The sequence below is a fragment of the Phalaenopsis equestris genome, unplaced genomic scaffold, assembly GCF_001263595.1.
Source record: "Phalaenopsis equestris unplaced genomic scaffold, ASM126359v1 Scaffold000090, whole genome shotgun sequence".
Taxonomy (NCBI): Eukaryota; Viridiplantae; Streptophyta; class Magnoliopsida; order Asparagales; family Orchidaceae; genus Phalaenopsis; species Phalaenopsis equestris.
The window spans coordinates 1,468,169-1,489,098 of NW_018164532.1; the positions used below are offsets into that span (position 1 = coordinate 1,468,169).

Genomic DNA, 20,930 nt, shown 5'->3' on the forward strand with positions numbered 1-20,930 from the left:
GCCAGCGCAAGCAAAAAGGTTCCAATTAATGGCAATATATCCTGAAAAGCAGATTCTGAACAAAATTTAGTCAGAATAGATTTTCAAATCTTCCTGGTCAGAATATCCTCATGATTTTTTTTTTTTCTTTTTTGATAATGAATGGCGCTTCCCCTGATGTATCCATCTCCTTAAAATGAACCATTTCAGTGCAAATGACTGGCTTCCACGTAGAATGCATGCTCTCCCCAAAATTAATCAAAAAAAGTGGCAGAGATTTTAGCTGTCAATGTTCACTGCAATTTCAAGTAATCAAAGAATAAGATAAATGAGATGCTCTAAAGACTACAAATGATCCATTTCCTGTCACCCTGTGCCTCTCAGCAATCAATTCATTGAAATAAAAAAGGAAAATTGACATACATACCACACAAATTTAACACCCAAACTTTGATATTTACACTTATTATTAATTCGGTGTCATAAACCTATGACTGCAAAGGACTATCACTTTTAAAAACATAGGGATGGTGGGTATTTTTGATGTGATGTCGAGGAATTCAGTGGTATGTAGGTAAATATCAAAGTTTAGGTGTTGGATATGTAAATGCATAAGATATGCGTGGTTGTATGTAAATGTTCCATTTAAAAAAAAAAAAAAAAAAAAAAAAAAAAAACTATTTATGCGGCTTTTACTCACCTAACATCTGGGATTAAGGTCGAGCCCTGTGATCGAACTCTTGCAATTATTTTCTGCATGCCTGACAAGTCTTCCTCATATCCAACTACCTGAAAAGAGAGAATCATCACTGATATTAACAATAAACACTTTTAAATATGCACAAAATAAAGCCAATTGATGTCATTTACAAACCTGTGAATCTGTTTGTGTTTCAGTAAAGGTTTCATAAGGGCCGGATTTTCTTGTTTGGTTTGTTGGATGGGCAGTGTTGTTTTGCTTCCCAGGCCTGTAATCATACAAGAACTGAATTGAATCATTCAGGAAACAACATAAAACAGAGTTATAATTATTAAGTGGGGATTTGTTTTTTATTTTTGTTTTATTTTTTCTTTTGTTTTTAAAAGTATGTTTGTTTAGGCGGTTATTTGGCTACTACCGAGATTTAGGTTTAATAGGATTTGGTAAATCCGAAAAATCCTACGATGGAGATGGACCTCGACGATGACAGAATAAATCTTTTATACGTCTCTCATTCGGACATATTAAATCGGGATTTACATCATAATAGAGATGAAACAAGATGTAAAGTGACAGAATGCGAAAAAATTTCAATTTAATGGAGCCTTGGATTTAAGTTTCAACTTTTTTGTGTTTGGTTGGATTTAAGTTAAATCCATCCGTAAATCCTGTTCATTGTATTTTGCCAAACACCGCCTTACTGTGTGCGTGTTTTTCTTAAAATAAATTAACATGCTTTTAAAAACACTTCAAAAAAAACTTTCAAGTATTTTTAGTGTTTTTAAAAACAATCCTCCTTCAATCAAATAGTCAAACATATTTTATTTCAAATCAAAACACAAACAAAATAAAGTAAAAGCAAAAATAAAACAAAAATTATCCCAAAAGGCCCCTAAGGGTTTGATTGGAATCAAATTTTTTGTTTCTGATTCTATTTATTAGGTTTGTTTAACATATTTTTATTTTTTATTTCTAAAAACAAATTAAGAAGTACTGAAAATAATTATAATTTAATTAAAAAGTTAAACATGTTTTGTTTCAAATCAAAACACAGATAAAATAAAATAAAAAATAAAAAAACAAAAGTGAATAAAAAAAAAACAAAAGTAATCCCACAGTCCACAAGTCTTCAGGACAGATTATTTGCTTACGGGAAAGCAAATTGTTTCAAAAATCATATTTGAAGATAAAAGTTGAACAAATAAAAATACACACACACACAGATATATATATATATATATATATAGATAGGAAGATTTACATACACCACTCAATTCCTATGCATTTACACACCTAACACCTAAACTTTAATTTTTCCATATATCGTCTTTCTGTTGGCATGAAAAAGAAAATTTTACTTTTAAAAAGTTAAAATAGTTGTATTTTTTATGTGATATGAAAGATTTGGGTGGTATAAATGTAAAAAGCAAAGTTTAAGCGTTAGAAGTGTAGATACATAGGAATTGAGTGGTGTGTATGTAAATGTACCTATATAATGGAGCACTTCAGTAAAATAAATTAACAAAATAACTAGTGAAGCATTTGCTGCATGTCTAAGTGACTTAATTTTCCTAAAATAAAAGAAAAAGAGCAACTCACCGGCTTGAACAATTTTTTGATAATCCAGAAGCAGTATTGGAATTTTCATGATTTTGACCAATGATAGGAGCATCGTGTGCAAATATCTATAATAGCTAGGTGGTCAAGGAAAAGTAAGTACAAGTATGAGGAAAACTCGCCATGAAAGAATAATTAAAGGATACATTGCTTTCATGACCAGGCATTCCAGGTGGCTTTAGGTCTTGGATCTTAGAAACCAGAAGCAAAATAAGCTGGTGCTAACAGAACAATTCTCATATAATAATAATATTACAATTCTATACCTTGCCTGACTGAGCTAACAAATCTTCTATGGCATCTGCCACATCAGGGCCAGTTTTGCAATTTTCCTTGGGAGCATCTACTACTTTGTGTCTTTTCGATGCACGAGTATTTCTATCCAGTTCGGATATCTTCAACCTTTTTTCATCTGAACTTGAATCTTCAAGTTTTTTGGAGTTACTAGAAATTGTTGCATAAGCCGCATGCTTTCTAAACGAAAAATTATAAAAAAAGTGAAGACATTTATCACTGCAAAACTAATTACCAACGTTCATTCTTGAGTTTTGCATCAATCCTTGAGGTTGACTCTGCGTTTGTGATGGGAAGGAAATCATTTGAACCGCCTGTGTAGGATGCTGACTCACAGTACATAAACCTGCCTCTTTATCCTGCGAAGTTACAGGCCTTGGCTGAAATGAATCAGTTGGAACCAATTTATCCTGGAAAATATATATCTCATTAATATCCATGAGATATTGCAACGCCCAATACAAGATGAAAAAAGAGTAAAGTGCCCAAACAGTCTCATGATTGTTTACATGGGGCCATTTTAGTCCCCAAGTCTATAAAAATATCAAATTAGCACCCAAAATTTTTAAATTGAGGTTGAAAGTCTCTAAAATTGACACTTTATAGGCTCAGAGACTAAAATGACCTTCCGAAAATATCGGGGGGACTATTTTAACACTTCTCCTGGTGAAAAAAAACGATAGAATCCATACCTGTGAGACACATTCAGTAATCCAATCGGCAGTAATTGTTTGAATCCCCTTTCTACAAGCAGCTGCGTATTTTGGACCATTAGTAAACTTGCAAATTAAATGGGTAACTTTCTTCGTTAGCTTTTCGGTGAACTTTGCTCCCAAGACGAAGCATAAGTTCCTTAATAATATCCTCTCTTTCCCATCATATGGGGAAACGCAAAATCGGAGGCCCTCAAATCCAGGCAACGGAATATGACAATGCAATGGTGAGTAAAGTATGTGGTTCGCAACATCTTGCATGCAGCCCTCCTTTATGAAATGAATCAAAAAATAAAAAAACAATGGGTATTATTTTGAAGTGTTTCATGCCAATCAATAGAACATTTCAAAGTAAACAAATACATGAAGTAAATGCTACATTTCTCTCCAAATCATAAAATCCACCATGAGTAGACATCTTTGCCAAGAGATTATAGTCCGTTCAATGCACCTCAACTTATACAAAAAAATAAGCAAATCATATTTGACAATGCTTCTACCAATAATTAAGCTTTTCAATCATATTTAACTATAAAAACATAAGCAAAAAACTTTGTGAAGTTAGGCAAAAGAACCCGTAGAAATCCCTTGCCCAAATGGTATATTTAACCTTTCTAACATTTGAATAAATTTTTAACTGAAAACCAAAATGGTATTAACCAAAAGTGAACGTAAAATATACTAGAATGTAATAATTAGCAGCATATGAAACTATTCCGAACATGAAAGTACGGTGCATGATAAAATAGAACAGTTGTTTTGGCTAGCAAACCAAACTATATATACCTCTATAGAAGAACGTATCCAATGTGTGGAAATGGAGGTAGACTGAGATAAATTGGCAGGTAAAACCTGTGAAAGGCCATGAGACTCGATGATGAAATCAACATTTTTTGCTTGGCCATTCAACAAGGTCCCTCCTCCTCCTTTAACCCATTCAATAACTTCAGCCCTCTGATGAATCAAAATGAGCTAAAAGTTAGATGATTAAAAAAACAGTCTGTAAAATCACTAAAACATCAAAGAATTAAATAACCGAAGGAACATAAACTCAAGTATAGTTTAAAAAAAACAGCTAAAAGCAATTGCTCTCACACTTTTGCGATTGATTTCAGATGGGTCCAAAACTAAACTGCATGGCCTTTTAAATTCCTGGTACTAGAAAAAAATAAATTCTCTTTTATGTGTTGTCTAGGACTCAAAACAAGCCCCCATAGTAATTTAAGCAAACCATCTACCACCAAGCCAAATAGATAACTCCTATAAGAAGGTTAATAATTGATCCTAAATAAAAAATAAAAAAAAAAGAAAAGAACTTCAAAGCAACATATCATGACTAAGTCTTCGCTTGCATTGTTTTAATCTAAATATTCTTAATTTTATTGTCTTTTAGTGATTCATTCCCTAAGCAACCTTAATATAATTTAAATATAAACGAAATATGATAAATTTATCTTACTCATAACTTTTCATTTTAAATTTAAAATATACAAATCATTAAAAAAAAATTATTAAAAGTCTAGCCAGCAGAAACAACGGCCAAAACAATGTAAAATTGAAATTGAAACTTTAGCAAATTGATTCAACATAAACAAAATGTGGTTTTCAAGACAATCCACAACTAACAAACAATTTCAAGAAATGTAATAACTCCAAAAAAAATAATAAAAAACACAAGAAGGTTGATGATTGTCGAGTATTTGTAGAATCCAGAAAGATTATTTAATACTACACTAAAGTTCACATCAATACAGACAACTAGGACCCTTCGATGCTATGCATGTAATTCTCAAAATTTTGTAAGAAGCAATATTTATCCAAGGAACAAAGTATCAAAAAGTCCTCTTATTGTTTACATGGGATCATTTTAGCCCCAAAATCTATAGCAATGCCAAATTAGTCCTTGGAATTTTTAAATTGTGGTTGAAATAGTCCTTGAAATGTTGCAGTTTCCATTAATAGCAAATAGAAGAGATTACAAAAAGTTACAAAAACTGGGTCCCAAAGACATTAGCAAAACGAGCTTTATCCTCTTGAAAGAAAACAAAAGGAGGATATTGCTCGCTAACATGAGTCACAACAAAATCCCTATCTATAGCCACTTTGGCCCAAGTATAAGCAACCTTGTTGCTCCTAAAGTTATGATGGAAAATAACTTTCTTGAAACTAACCAAGAAGCTAGTGTTTGGATTGCTAGGAGCAATGTGTTGCCAATACCGCTTGTCCATAGAGCTTCGGAAGTAGTCCTTCATAGGGACTATTTCAACCCATATTAAAAGAGCATGGGGACTAAATTGATACTTTTATAGACTCTGGGACTAAAATGACCACATGAAAAAATCAAGGGACTAGTTTGACATTTTTCTATTAATCAAAGCCATAGAAGACAACACCTTAGGCTGATAACTAGAATGACACGAAAATACTTACAGGTTCTGCAGGAAATGAGCTTGCAAAACAGAATGACTTCCCCTTGAAGGTTGCTTTGCTATTTGAAGAAGCCTCCGTGGCAGAAAAATAATGCAATTTGGTTTCATCTTTAAGTTTAATGGCTGGACAAGCCTCATGAGTTTCTTGATTTTCATTGCATAAAAGCTTGGATGCAGACAATTTATCACCTTTGACAGTGCTTGTTGTTGAAAAAGAAGTGACATGAATGTTTTCAACCTTCTTGACGCCATAATCAACAACAGACGGCTCCATACATAAATTTGTATAATCTATTTATCAGAATAACAAAAAATAATAACAACAATTAGGTTGATTCCTAAATAATAAAATACCATACAAAATTTAAGATAAAGGAAGAGAACAAACCCTTAGACATCATTAAAGTGGGAAATATGTGCTTAGATGATACAGGAAGCTCTCTTTTTGCTTGATCAGATTCCTCGAGCCAAGTACAATTAACCACATTAATGACACCCCAAACAGCCAAGCGTCTTACCTCTTTCTTTTCTCTAGAAAAAAATATCAATAGTTTCCAAATGAGGACTCATTAAATGATAAATTTATGACAGCTCCTAAATGGCAGCAAACAAAAAACTTACGCCTCCGAAGGAGTGCCTAAAATTATGTGTGACAACTTTTCATTCAATAGCATATGCCTAGTGCCTCCACCTCTTCTTATCATATCAACTAGCTTTCTCAATTCCTTCTCCTCAAAGCCTGCCAGAAAAATTCTACAACTCGATAGATAAAGATCATCATCCTCTTCCGAGTCTTGAGCTACTCGACAATCAAATTTAGCTTGGTCTTCCATATTTTCAGAATTTGTTTCAATATGTTTGTCTTCCATGTTCCCAGGAAATCCTTTATAAACCTCATTTTTAATGGTATCGGTTTCTGAAATGGAGATATTCTGAGATGAAGTTGCTTCTAGGTCCTCAACATTGTTTAGTTGGACAAGCTGTGGGATTTCATTGTTGGGCTCCTTACGCAAAACTCTTGCATCATTAACAGAAGCAGAAATTTCATGAACAGGATAGAGACGCTCATCCAGACAAGCTAAATAGTAAGAAAACATAAATAACGAGATCATTAGACAACATTATGCAAAATGTGGCAGGAAAACTACTAAAAAAGAATTATGAAATCATGGTTACAAGGGAAAGAAGATGTTCATCTTAGCAGACACTTGTTTGAATATCTGAAAAATAGAAAAAGGAAAGACATGTGAAACCATTACCTCGTCTTGAAATGGATTGATCGATCCATTTGCGGCTAACAATATGTATGTGACCCCATCTTTGCGCAACCACATACTTGTCGCCAGCTGGAGCTTTTGGAATGTCAAGGTCAGAATTTGTAATATCTGATAAGGTCTCTAAAATATGGGCATTAAAAACAAAATTTTGCCATGATGCACTTACCAATTCAACCCAAAAATGAATGAATTCCAGAAATGAATGGAAGTAAGAAAAAAAGACTTGAAGAAACGCCAGCAATAAGTATGTTAGAATTCAAAAAAGGAGATAGGTTATTGACAAATGAAAGAATAATGTAATGGGAAAGTCTTTAGTGATGAAAAGCTTTCCAACTATAACACAATATCAAAATTTCAAACATCAAATAAGCTCCATTTCTTATCTTAACAACCAGTCATTTAGCCCTACGTGACTTGATCACAGGTAGCCTTTTTATGTGCGTAGTCCTTCTCCACAATCAAACCATAATGAAATATGCAGCAACGGCAACATAACGTAGACATCAATTGGGAAAACCTTATTCAACTGTGTATTTTTGTGCATTAATCATTTTGATTTCATTCACGTTTGCACTTAGAGCTTGAGTTAGACTTTTCCCATTTCGCAACAGCTTCATTTCTACGTGAATTTGTACGTAAATTAACTTCTCCTCTTAGGTCATTTAAATTAACTATGTGGGGAATCTGAAACATGAATTTCAACTAAAAAAAATAAAAAAAAAATTAACTTCTCCTCTTAGGTTTAAATAGTGATTGTGCAGGCATTATATTAGTTCAAACTAATAACTTATTGGTAATAAAAACAACAGAACTAAGAAACTCCTAATATTTTGCAACTGCGAAGGGATAAAAAAAATACTGCAAGAATCAATGAAAAGGATATATCTGAAACAAGATGGGAGCATTTTTTGGTAAGATCGGCAGAATACTGGCCACCATTCTGTACGATCAAACTTTCTATTTCCTTCCGTTCATCTGGAAACACACAATCTCTTACTAAAATTGTTAAAATTAAAATATAATTTAGATCCACTGGTTGAGATTGGCAGTAAATTTTGTGAAAACTGAATCATAGTATCACTTTTAAAGTGCAAATATACTCTGCATCTTAAGAATTCAAGGACATATTGCATACAAACTGACTTCTTTTAGGAAAATACTGTCATTAGCTTAAAATCTGTAGTGTAAATAGGTGTTGTTAGGAAAATATCAATCAAAACAGAGATGAGCATTCTTTATTTGTTGGTTCTTAGTCAATACTGCGAACAGACCTGCAGGAATTCTGGTAACACAAATTGTCAAACCCATAAAAGGAAGAACCCTGTAAGACTCTTGAGGCACAACCCGATGCTCAATCCAACATTGGCGCAACCAGCACATGTTAACGATAGGTTTCTTAAGAACATGTAAAGCCCACTGCAAGCAGAAAAGGGTTACAATTAATAGATGCAAATTTAATTCACTGTGAAAAACACAGGACATTACTAGCATTACGTCATTGTTTGTAAAAGAAGCTCAACCAATACTACACTAGCGATGCATAACATTCATGTTTAGTACTACATGAGAATGTTGACAGATTATCCGGAAATTAATACCAAAAAAAAGTACAGTAGGATGCCCACAATTCAATAAATTTACAACCAGTTTAATTAATAGTGGGTTTTAGAAGCCAATTTTTATGATGGTATGCCTTGACAAGATAAATAATTAAGTAATATTAGCACTGGAAAAATAAGAGTACACGGACCTTGAATGAGTTACAGTCTAGTTCAGCTCAATTTGCTAATCAATTAACAAAACATAAACCAATTCCAAGCTTGAGCTCAATAAAGGAAAAATAAATAAATTGTTTAAGCTCAGCCTTGTCACTATCAAATGGAATAAAACAATTACAGGAGACAAAACACTGCAATGGGATGGCGAGCAGATGGGAGATGAACATAGAATGGGGCGTGTTGAAAGTTATAGTTAAAGCATTTAGATTTCTGTTATAAGATCTTTAATCTATTCCAAAACTTTAGATCATTATCTGATTGGAAAGGATTGAGAAGAAAAGATATGATTGAGGTACTTCAGGGAGCCCATGACCAGAATTGTACTCTCCCTCTCTACCTTACCACACACAAATAAGTAAGCAATTTATATATATATATATATATGTGCATGTTCTGTGGATTCAGGTGGTTCCAAGTTAATTATGTAAAGGACATTATAGATATTAGATAAGACCTTCCCCATAAATCTCATCTTCTCAGAAGGAATTTATGATCTGATTTGAGGTTTATCATGGGCGGAAAATGCATAACATTCATGTTTAATAGTACATGAGAATGTTGAAAGATATTCCAGAAATTAATATCAAAAAAGATTACAGTAGGATGCCCACAATTCAATAAATTTACAGCCAATCTAATTAATAGTTGGTTTTAGAAGCCAATTTTTATGATGGTATGCCTTGACAAGATAAATAATTAAGTAATATTAGCACTGGAAAAATAAGAGTACAAGGAGCTTGAATGATTTACAGTCTAGTTCAGCTCAATTTGTTAATCAATTAACAAAAGATAAAACCATTCCAAGCCTGAGCTCAATAATGCAAAAAAATAAATAAATTGCGCAATAAAACAATCACAGGAGACAAAGGACTGGAATGGGATAGAGAGCAGATAGGAGATGAACATAGAATGGGGCGTGTTGAAAGTCATAGTTAAAGCATTTAGATTTATGTTATAAGATCTTCAATCTATTCCAAAATTTTTTATCATGATCTGATTGCAAAGGGTTGAGAAGAAAAGATAAGATTGAGGTACATCCTGCTCCGAGGTACATCCTGCTCCGAGGTGGTGACTATCTCTACCTAACCCCAGCATATCCACTTTCCCTGCTTGCTATCAGCAATGCTACAAGCCTTCTTCCCTGTTTCCACAGCCGCCAACCCTTCTCCACCTTCAGCCACCATCGCTAATCTTCCCTACAGCCCCACCTACTGCCACCATCCTCGCCTAGTCGTGACCGGCACGGGGCTTGGAATTCAACAAAACTAGAACAGACAATCAGACTGAAAAAATCAATTCTTTGTTATTCTATTTCTATCACTAACAGTTTAATATTTAAAAACTCAAAAAAAGCAACTAAAGAAAAAAACTAAAATTAACAAATAAAATTTTGCATTTTTCTAGTTGTTGTTCTCGTCTTCTATACACATTTACTTCTATTCATCTTGCTCAAAAGCTAAACACCTAGAAAAAAAAAATTATAGCAGCATAACAAGTTATATAAACATAATTCAGAAGTAATCATACTTCTAAACTATAGTAACTCAAAGAAAAAAAATAATATGTATGTTGATCTTTCATATCTCTAATAAATCTTATAACATACTGGTCTTTCATATTTCTATAAAAAATCTCATATTGTGTTAATGCATGAATCAATGATCTTTTCTAAATGAAAAATACTCAAAACTTCTATATGCATTTACTTTTACTTTATACTCTTTACATACACATCTGTTTTTTTTTTAGAATCACCATCAACAATATCTATCACACCCTTGGCTGATATTATCCCGTGGGCACAACAATTAACTATCTAAATATCATTGTTTGAAGTGGGAAGACCCTTACACGCCAGTGGCCAATAATATCTAGTCGACACAGTGGTTAGTGGTGTAAACATCATAATGGTCTGGGGTGGTAAGCTCCATCTACTTGCCCCTGACCGAAATTATCTCGTTGACACAACGGTTAGTGATTTTTGAGTGCAAATTTCTGAGTATTGTTATAGAGGCGTTCTTCCCCACCGAGGCACCCAACGATGAGAAGATGATTCGACAGCAACTCGTCTGAGGTGGTGATCGTTTCCAAGGGTTCAGACAGTGCTCCGGCTAGAGCTAGACTCCGATGAGATATTTATCCTTCCACAGCCCCTTTACTCCCATTTACAGAAATGCAAAAGACCTTTTGGTTGCTGTCTAGACTACCTCCTGTTACTGCTCGGCCACCAATAAATGTTCCAACTGCTGTCCAACCCTTCAAAGGCACCACTTCCTACTATCGTCCAACACACAAACTCTTCCAACAACCGCAGCCCCTCGCCTACAGCCGCCAGCCACCTTCCAACCCTCATCCAGCAACCGCAACCCCTCTCCTATAGCTGCCAACCACCATTCAAGTCTCTTCCAGCAACCACAACCACTTCCAGCGGCCGCCCTTCCCTCCTGCCACTTCCCCTCAGCTGCAGTCATCTTCCATCAGAAGCCAACCCACCGTCCGGTAGCCTCTATCCTCGTTGTCACCCATGGATATTTTTTTATGTTATTTGTGTTTGCTTGTCGTTACTTCCTGCTTTCAAATATCACGTTTGTAATCCGTTTAGAATTCATAAATAATGTTTTTTTATTGTGGTTTGGGTTTCCTCCCGTATCATTTTGGAAATCACCACAGATCCTCCATTTGATTAGTGTGAAACAATTCTTCTTCTACGTCAGTAATGGCCCTTAATTCCAACAATGAGATCAATTTAACAGCTCTAACACTATGTGAGAATGCATCTTTTTTGGCTGTTAGCCTGAAAGCATTATAAATATTAAACAAATAAATATATGTGGGACACCAACACAAAGAACATTAATTTGTACAAGCAATAGATGCATTACAGAACAATTCCTGACATTTATTGTAATTTTTACTCAGCATTTAAGACGATATTTTGCTTGTCACGTGCATTAAATCTAAAAATAATGATGAAAATGTAAACAATAACGACACAATGGAATACTTGACAAATTTACAAACGTATCCGACCAAACTTAGAATCATGCATAATTCAGAGTTCATGTTCAGTGAATAAAAGGAACTTTCTCGTTAAATAATCAACGAGACAGCAAGAAAAAAAACTAAAGATAATCCAATAACTAATATGATTGTAAAACATACAAGTGCATGGACGTGTTGCACAAATTAACCAACTTACCTTATACTTAGCTGCCAAAACATTCTTCACGATGACAAAGTTGACATCCATTGATGTTTTGGCCAGCAGAACCCCACCCATAGCAGTGACTTGTTTTTCAATCATGGCCTGCAAACAGAGTCAGCAAGAAAACACAAAAACAGAGTTCTAAATGAGCTTCCAACGAAAATATTGATGAAACTCATGCCATCAGGATAAAAATAAAATTAAAAAAAAAACATATTTCAAATATATGTTGCAGCCCGAAACAAAAGAAAATGTTCAAAATCATTATTATCTGCAATATTTAGATCAGCTCCAAATAAGATATGGCACCTAGCAAGTGCACTGAATAGAAAGAGGACTATCCAAGATTGCCAATGAACAGCAGGCAGTTTCTCTCCCCAAATGGAATCCTTGCTGGATTCAGCCAGGACAGCAGACGGGCTCCTAACGCCTTAAAAACCAGTTATGGATCATTAAAGAAATAAAGAAAGGGGCACCAAGCAAAAGAAACAAATAGTAGAAGTGAGTTGGAACAAAAGAGATAGCTAGAAGGGGGATTGGTTCCATGATATTAAGAGGAGACGGAAGAGAGGATAAAGGTAAATTGAGCAAGATTGCCGGTGCAGGAAAACCAAGAGGGTTAACTTGTGTGAAGGGAGGATCGTGTACTAGAGCCGTGAACGAGCGTGTCTGCATGCAGGATCGATACAGCAATCACAAGTGTTTGCATTTCCTGGTGTTTTCTCCCTTGAGCGACAGCATAGTGATTGCATTTCCTGGTGTTTTCTCCCTTGCCGCGGCTGAATTGGAGCAATGTTGTGGCAGATTTCTAGAGATCCTATCTATTAATTTTAGTAATTTTCTTCTTAAAAATCTAGTATGTCGCAATTTCTAGCCAACAATTGCAAGCAGGAGCAGCAATGAGCGGCAACCACGTGTTTGCATTTCCTTTGGTATTTTCTCCATTGCCGCGGCTGAATTGGAGCAATCTTGTGGCAGATTTCTAGATATCCTATCTATAAATTTTAGTAATTTTCTTCTTAAAAATATATAGTGTGTGTGTGCGTGTGTCTTAATTGCTAAGATACGTTTTTTTTTTTCCTTATTTCTTACCCTTGTAAACTGCTATATAATACCCTTGTAAACTGCTATATAATAAAGAGATTTCTACCACTCTCTTTTATTCTATCTCACTTCCTTCTTGATTTAATGCTATCATACATAGGCACAGTCTAAGCTATGATTGATAGCTAGAAGGGGCCCTAACCAGACCTAGCAATAAACCAATAATGCATAGAAGATGGGTTATTCTTCGACACTACTCAACACCATCATTCCAAAAGTCTTCATTGAATGATCGCATCTCATCTTCAAATAACATCCTACGAAATAAAAGGGACGAACTTTATCCAATGGTCTTGCTCAATTCAAATGGTGAATGAGAAATTAAAAAAAATTGATATCTAAATGATAAGGGTACCTTCCATTATGCGGTCTACGATTCCATTCCAAAGTGGAATACAAAATAGTGCTTAGATAATATCTTAGCCTACCAATATGGAAAAACACATCAGAAGCCTATGCTCATTCTACAATAATGTACTAGCAATTTGAGAAATAATCAACACGGTGCACATTCGGATCTTGAAAATTCCGCTCACTTGTGTGAATTACAAGATTATGCTCATGACCTCAAGGAAGTATGAATGCCAACGAATATTTCACCACAATCATAAAAATTTAGAAATGGGATACCTTCAAGACAAATGATAGGTCTGATGAGTGTGCAAATAAATACATCAAAGTCCTAAAAAGTAAGACCTGTGATTTTCTTGCAAGTCACAATAAAGACTTGGATAACCACTTCTCAAAATTGAAGAAACATTCACCAAAGTTTTGAAGAGAGGAAAGCAGGTAGAAAATTATGCTTGGAGGTACCAAAAATTCTGCTTTATTGATGAATTTGAATGCCATCAGAAGTCTAAAGAAAATCCCCAGACATAAATAAAGACGTGGAAAAAATGTTCGATGCCAAAATTAACCCAAGAAAGACAAACAGACAAATATTATTATTGCTAAAAATCCAAAAGAATCACAGACAAATTTCTTAAAACAGGAATAACATAGCCCAGGAAAGTCGCCTGTAGATTGATCGGCTGTAGGTGGGGGTGCAGTAGTGTCTATCTGGCGACAGCAAATGTAGGAGCGGGTGCAGGGAACCGGGAAGGAGACCTGTAGCCTAGCAGATGGAGGGGGGCAGGCCTTGAGCTGCCAGGCAGGGTAGTACGAAAAGATCGATGTGGCGGCGCAGCAGATAGGTTGCGAGGAAAACAATGGCTAGAACCGAGCACGCGAGCGGGTTGTGTGGGGGGATTAGGTAGAGGTAGTCACAATCTCGAAACAGGATACAGTTGTAGCACCACCTATCCTCAGATACAGCCCTAGCAAGGGCAAAACGCCTGGAGGCGAAGATCTGAAATCAAAACCACCTGTTGTTGTTCAACCTGCAAGCAACCTTCTTGGCTGCCTAACAGAGGGCGGGAGCAGGCCTTGAGCGGCTCGGCGAGGTGGAAGGGAAAGATAGACGGCAAGCCGAAAAGTGTGGGTAGTTTTAGTAGCGGCGCAACAGATAGGGTGCGAGGAAAACAACGGCTAGAATCGAGTAGGGGAGGGGGTTGCGTGGAGGTTTAGGTAGAGCTAGCTACCACTTCGAAGCATGATACAGTCGCAGCACTACATGACCTCGGATACAACCCTAGCAAGGGAAAAATGTTAGGAGGCGGAGATCTGAAATCATAATCAACCTAAGCAAACAAACAACGTATATATAATAGAAAATAAAATAAGAAGGGGAGGCCCCTCCCCTTTGAGCGGTAAAGTCATCTCCTTTGTTGGACTTGTAAGCTGGCCCAGTAGTTCCTAGCAAAATCTATTGGTTCAACCACTCCTCCGCATGTAAGCCCCACTGCAGGTAAGCCTTGAGTCAGTCTCCTGAGGGTAAAGGAGGTTGCGACAGGCAAGATCGTTGCTTATAGATTGAACAGCAACAGGTAGGGGTGCAGTAGTGGCTAGCAACAACATATGGATGAGCTGGAAGGGCTGGCAGCAAAAGGAGCAGGCGCAGAGAACAGGGAATGAGACCTATAGCCTAGCAGAGAAAGGGTGGCAGACCTGGAGCGGCTCGCCGAGGTGGTAGGGAAGGATAGGCAGCAAGCATGAAGATGCAGATGATGTTTGCGGTGGTGCAGTATCTAGGGTGCGAGGAAAACAACGGCTAGATCGAGCAGTGGAGGGGGTTGCATGGGGGATTAGGTAGAGATAGTCACCATCTCGGGGCAGGACACAATTGGAGCACCACCTGTCCTCTGATACATTCCTAGCAAGGGGAAAAAGCCCGAAGGCAAAAAACTGAAATCAAAATCAACTTCGGGCAAAAATCTGAAATCAAAATCAACCAAAAACAAAACTCTAAGCAAACAAATAACATATATATAATATTAGATAAAATAGGAAGGGGATGCCCCTTCCCTTGAAGGAAGCAAAACCAACCCCTATGTTGGATTGGTCAGCTAGCCCCAGTAGTTACTGGCTAAACCGGTCGGTTCAGCCTCTCCTCCATAGGTAAGCCCCGCTATAATCTCCACAGGTTGGGAGAGCTTCTTCAACTTCATTCGTTGAAGCTTCTGGTTCTTTGTCAGCGGTCCTCACAACACTTGGAACTCATTATGTGTTGTGCTGCCTCCCGAAACACTGAAGGAGTTTTCACCACTTGCGAGTATACGTCCATATCGATCCAACCTTTTGGGGCTCCACTATTGAACTGAGATGGATCTGCGTGTCAGGCATATATTGCTAACTTCTCCCAAAATAACCCAAAGTCGATTCGATCTAATTTTGAAGTGAGGGTAACTTAAACCTCCACTAATGGTGGTGTCTATGGTGGTAATGTAACGACTACGATATCCTGAAATGCTCTCTATCGCGACTCTCCCATTCTGGAATCGATGTTTCATTCCTATCATCCTCCGTCGTTACCAAAATCGATCCCACTGTTGCGCTACTCTGTTGGTAAGCGCACCTGCGATCTCGGGTATCACAGAAGGGAGAAGGGCGATGTGCTCCCATACTTGGTGAATGCGTAGGTATTTCTAAAACTATCATGTTGAGTGATGCGATCAAACTGTCGTGGTCTCCCCGACAAAAAAGTGGCAAGCATCCATAGAGACCACGATGCACCACACCTAATTCACAGCTGGTTTCCAATCGAGAACTCCACTGGGCACCTCCAGCCAATGCTGGCGCAATCCTCCTTAAACCAAGCATGAAAATACGACTAGGAATGTCTTTGAGTCGTGAGTCCCAACTTCTCCATCATCTGTGTAGACGTAGCGTTCTTACTACTCCCTCCATCCAATGATGAGACTGCATACTTTCACGTTCATAGTGCCACGGGTGTTGAACATATTGTGGCAAAGCCACTACGAATCACTCGTATCCTCGGTCTATAGGACCGATCGAACCATGAGCATGTCGCATTCATCTAGTGGAAGATGATAAACCTCACTTTGTTCCTTAGTTATCTCCTTGTCGCTAACTTGCTCCACGGTGCCCTGCTCGGTAAAAGACACAATTGGACTCGTTAGGCAGCTGGAGGCGATGTGCCCAAATCTGTGACACCTAAAGTATTTTCTATAAGGGACGATTTTAGTAAGTGTGTTACTCTTCTCAGGTTTCTTCTCACTGAGAGTGACTCTACTCTTATGCGAACCAATTTTCCCAACTCCCTGAGGCATGCTCCTACTAATGTCTCCAACTGTGGGTGGTTGCTTGACTGTAGTGGCCTGCTTAGTTTCTATTATCTTTCCACTTTTAATGCTAACGTCTAGACGTCTCCAGATGATAAATAAGACAGCAGATGCACCACATTACTAATAGCAGGCTTTAGAAGGCACCCCAAATAACCGGCTATGGTTTGTTTCCCTGACTCAACCAAATCACACTCCATCTACAAGTGGTCAAAATGCGTCGTGAACTCATTGCTAATAAGTATCTAAGTTGCAGGTAGTGGAGTCTCAGAAACATATTATGGTGATAGTGAGGAAGTAGATATTTTCTCTACATCATCTTTTGCATCTTCTCCCGCTTGGTAATTTTGTCATTGTCTTCTCTCTTCCTCTATCTTTTTAAGTTGTCCCACCACACGAAGACGCTTTTTCTCAACTTGATAGCTACAAGCTTCACGTTTTTATCTTATAGAACTTCTTTGTACTCAAAGTTCTGCTCCAATGATTGTAGTCACTAGATAAAGTCGTCTGGATCCATACCTCAATTGAACTCTAGTAGAACCATCTTTATTCTGAAGTCAGTGTGTCCTCCATAGGTGGCCTTCCCTCTCGGCTTCCTCTGATACTGGATTTCAAATCATCGCAGTCTTTCTTCTTCATCACGAAAATCCTCCCTATGGAAGGGGTGGAAATTCTATTGCCTCTTCAACTTTCCTAGTCACCATCTAAGATAACTTCTCATCCTCAATATCTGCAAGTCTCTATTGAAGTCGACGGATCACTCGTTATATCTCTTTCCAGGTAGACTAGGGCTTGTTTTTCCTTGGTGGCATGGCTAAGATTTAGAGTTTGAAGATGAAAGAGAGTGTAAGAAAATTAATTTAGGGTTGCTAATTTTGAAAATCAACAAAAGAAAAATAGGGTTAGGTCAAAGGTTGGCTATGACTTAAGAATATAAAGGAAAATTTTGGTGGGGAGTAAGGCAAATGTTGGGAAACTCTAGAATAGAACTAGGATTAGACTAGCTTAGCTCTAAATTCGCTGAATCAGATTAAATTAAACTCCCATAACAGAGAAAAGCACACAAGTTAGGGCTACTCGGCTTGAATCAGTTATCCTCGCACGAGCCGCTTCCTCCCTTCTTCCTCTTATTATGCTTGAACTCCTCTCCTCCCACATGAAAGCTACTTCTGTCTTCCTCGGACAAGATGCCTTCTTCCCGCAAACACACACGGTGCTCCATAGGATTTGTTTTCTTCCTCTCCTGGCTCAAAGCGTCACTCGAACCCAAAGAAGCAAGGTTCGAAGAGGCTTTGGCTTCGAATCTAAGTTACCTGCACCAAACACACCAAAACTTCTCCTCCCTTCTTTCGCATAGGACAAAGTCACAACGCCTATAATTTATTTGACATTATTTGAACCTTCTCTATAGCATTGTCTCTCGCAGACAAAAAACTAGGAGTATCAGAACGACGTTGTTTCTTCGAAAAGAGGACCACCCAATCTCTCCTTCTCCTTCTTCTTCTACTTCTTCTTCCTCTTCTCTCGTTCTCTCTGATTGGTTTGATCTCTGATTGCTTTGAATGGGGATGCTCGACTCGTCAAATCCAAATCGTTGAGATAGGCACACTCAAATCAAACGAAGCTCGTTAAAATTTAATTTATCATTTATCAAACGAAGCCCGTTATTATATATAATTTTTTTTATATGGTTATTACATTCCCTCTTTGGCACCTTGTAATTTGGGCCTATATGGTAAGCTGATGATTTGAAGCGATATTGTGCCTAATTTCTAAAGATCCTATCTATTGTATTTAGTATATTTTATATCAGAAGGCTCTTTTACTATTTAGAATTCCTTCGTTTTTATAATATATTATATTACTTTCATGTTTTTCGCCCATGAAAATCTCTAAATGTTGATCCATATTTCAACCAATATAACATGAATTCTACAACGTGTTATCTCATTCTCTCCAGCTTCTTTCTTTCAAGCATCATCGCCTCGCTCCATCATTTCAAGGTTCAAGTGTGATAATCAGCATGCCAAGCTATTTAGCTCATATCCACTTTTCTGTGTAAAATTCATTTAATGGAAATAAAGGCAGAGCGGAGTGAGATGTAGAGAGGTGGGGTGGGGCAGACAAAATATTTTTAAAAGAAAATGAATACAAGGAGTCAAGTTATGAGGTTTGCATGGCATGTTACCTTTTCATCCCTCTCAAATCCAGAAGCAATAACTTTAACTCCATCCATTGCAAGGCAACAGGTATAGCCATGCTTGGGCAACATCCTGTGCTCTTTCGCACAAGAAAAAATGCATTGTGGTCCTACAAACAAAAATGCAAAGAGAAACAAGATTATCAAAAGTAATAACTGAAAATTGTTTTTAAAGTAACTTCTTATGTAGATTAAGTGCCCTACAGTCACAGAAAACAGTGATTATTTATTGCATAAACAATTATAAGCATTTTTTTTCCCTTTATACAGAACTGAAAGCTTGAAGCGTTCCTTTTGTGAAAACAGATGACTTTGCTGATCCAAGTGAGCATTCAAGATTCATTTTTTATGAAGGTGTGGACATTCAATATATATAAAACGCAATTATGAGGTTAAAAACTATCAATTTCAATACTATTCAAAAGAAACGGGTTAGCCTATAGCTTGTTATAATATTACTTGAAGCATCGCCACAGGAACATTACTAATATTGTCTGCCGGAGCCTGGTGTGCCACTAAGAGGAAAAATTGAATACATTTCCATTTTTAAAACTGGTGTCACCTCGTGTACTTCAACATGACTCCATTTGAACATTTTAAATTAAGAAGTCTGTATTTCTTTCGTTAAGTATTAAAACTGAAGATTATATGCAAGATATTCCTAATTTTTTCCATCATTCAGCCAAATTCTTTCCTATAAAACCAAGTAAACCATATAGTCACGATGTATACATTATGATGCAATCATTCATCCATAACTTCCCCAGCAGTTTTGGCATCATCATCATCAACCTTATCCCAAGTATTCGGGGTTAAGTCATTATGAACCTTGTTCTCATTTTTGTTCCTATTAAGTGTTGCATGTGGTGCTAATCTATTTTGCAAAAATAAGTTTACATGACTTTGATGTTATCTCTAGAGCAAATCCCTTTGCAATTTAAGAAAATTTACAATTAATTAAATCTCCTTAAATTTTCCTTAGTACAATACTACAAGCACACTTCTCTTTAAGAGAACAGCCTTAATTTTCAATGTTAAAGCCGTTTCTAAATACAAATTTATCTAAATAATAGATGCGTGTCAGACAACTGATATTTGAAATTAAAATGCCACCAAAAACAGAAAAAACACCTACCTACAATATTGCATCCCTTTGCCTTAAGATCCTCAAACTTCTCCTGCAACTCGAGATTAAAAAGAGGGAAAAAAATTTTATAAAATAGCAGCTAGTAGATCGGATAATCAGAACTAAGTGAGAGCTAGCGAAAGAATCTCACGTGATCTGGAGAAGAGATGACGTGGTAATCGTTGGGGGCTGTCCGGGAAGGATCGCAGCAGAGGAAGACCTGAGCGCCGTTCAGTCGTAGGGTGTCGTGGATGGCGTCGAAAACCTCCGGCGGGACGAGGTTTCGAGAGAGGAACACGTTCGTACCACTAAAGGTGCCCTTCCTCAGCGACATTGGGGCCGTCTTTCTACTCGCTTAGCAACTCTGGTAGCCCTGCAGCAGAAATAGTTGCCCTCGCCTGCAATTTATCTGAGGAAATGCTAAATGCGAAATAATAAAACAGGCGGGAAGAGCAAATGGGAACTAGGGCATCTCAAGCAAGTGCGTTGTTGCATCTCTATTAACCTGTTCCTTTTAGATATTTGTACTCTTCTATTTATACTTTAAACCTATTCTTTTTAGATATTTGCAACTTAATCTTTCTTGAGACTGGTCGCTAAGGCCCTGTTTGAGGCAACTCTTCCGTGTGATTCATTTTCAAAACGCACCCAGATCCGATTGGATAAACAGTGTTTTGACAGTTTTTCATAAAACAACATTTTCAAATCGCTGAAAATCAACGTTTTCATGTCATTTTATGCCTAGGTGCAGCGACAATTTTCAAGCTGCGATATGACTTTACAAAAAATAAAAATAAAAATTACAATTGTCAATCTCAGTTTTTTTTA

General features: G+C 36.9%; 1 protein-coding gene across 4 annotated transcripts; it reads right to left on the bottom strand.

Moving 5' to 3' along the window:
- Positions 1 to 151: 151 nt before the first annotated feature.
- Positions 152 to 20,581, bottom strand: LOC110019983 (DNA topoisomerase 2-binding protein 1). Of its 4 annotated transcripts, XM_020717904.1 has the most exons (19): positions 20,254 to 20,581; positions 20,112 to 20,154; positions 18,965 to 19,086; positions 11,987 to 12,094; positions 8,281 to 8,425; positions 7,893 to 7,984; positions 6,992 to 7,085; positions 6,354 to 6,810; positions 6,121 to 6,263; positions 5,734 to 6,023; positions 4,090 to 4,257; positions 3,283 to 3,573; positions 2,826 to 3,000; positions 2,563 to 2,720; positions 2,443 to 2,487; positions 2,279 to 2,364; positions 854 to 947; positions 680 to 768; positions 152 to 275 (listed from the first exon to the last, which is right to left on the bottom strand). In XM_020717904.1, the coding sequence occupies exons 1-19, from the start codon at positions 20,434 to 20,436 to the stop codon at positions 266 to 268; spliced, it is 2,793 nt and encodes a 930-aa protein (XP_020573563.1). In that variant the 5' UTR covers positions 20,437 to 20,581; the 3' UTR covers positions 152 to 265. The 4 variants fall into 4 exon arrangements, with proteins under 4 accessions (XP_020573563.1, XP_020573564.1, XP_020573566.1 ...); XM_020717905.1 differs by lacking the exons at positions 152 to 275; positions 680 to 768; positions 854 to 947 and having other exon boundaries at positions 2,296 to 2,373; XM_020717907.1 differs by lacking the exons at positions 152 to 275; positions 680 to 768; positions 854 to 947 and having other exon boundaries at positions 2,323 to 2,364; positions 2,443 to 2,480.
- Between the last annotated feature and the right edge of the window lie 349 nt (positions 20,582 to 20,930).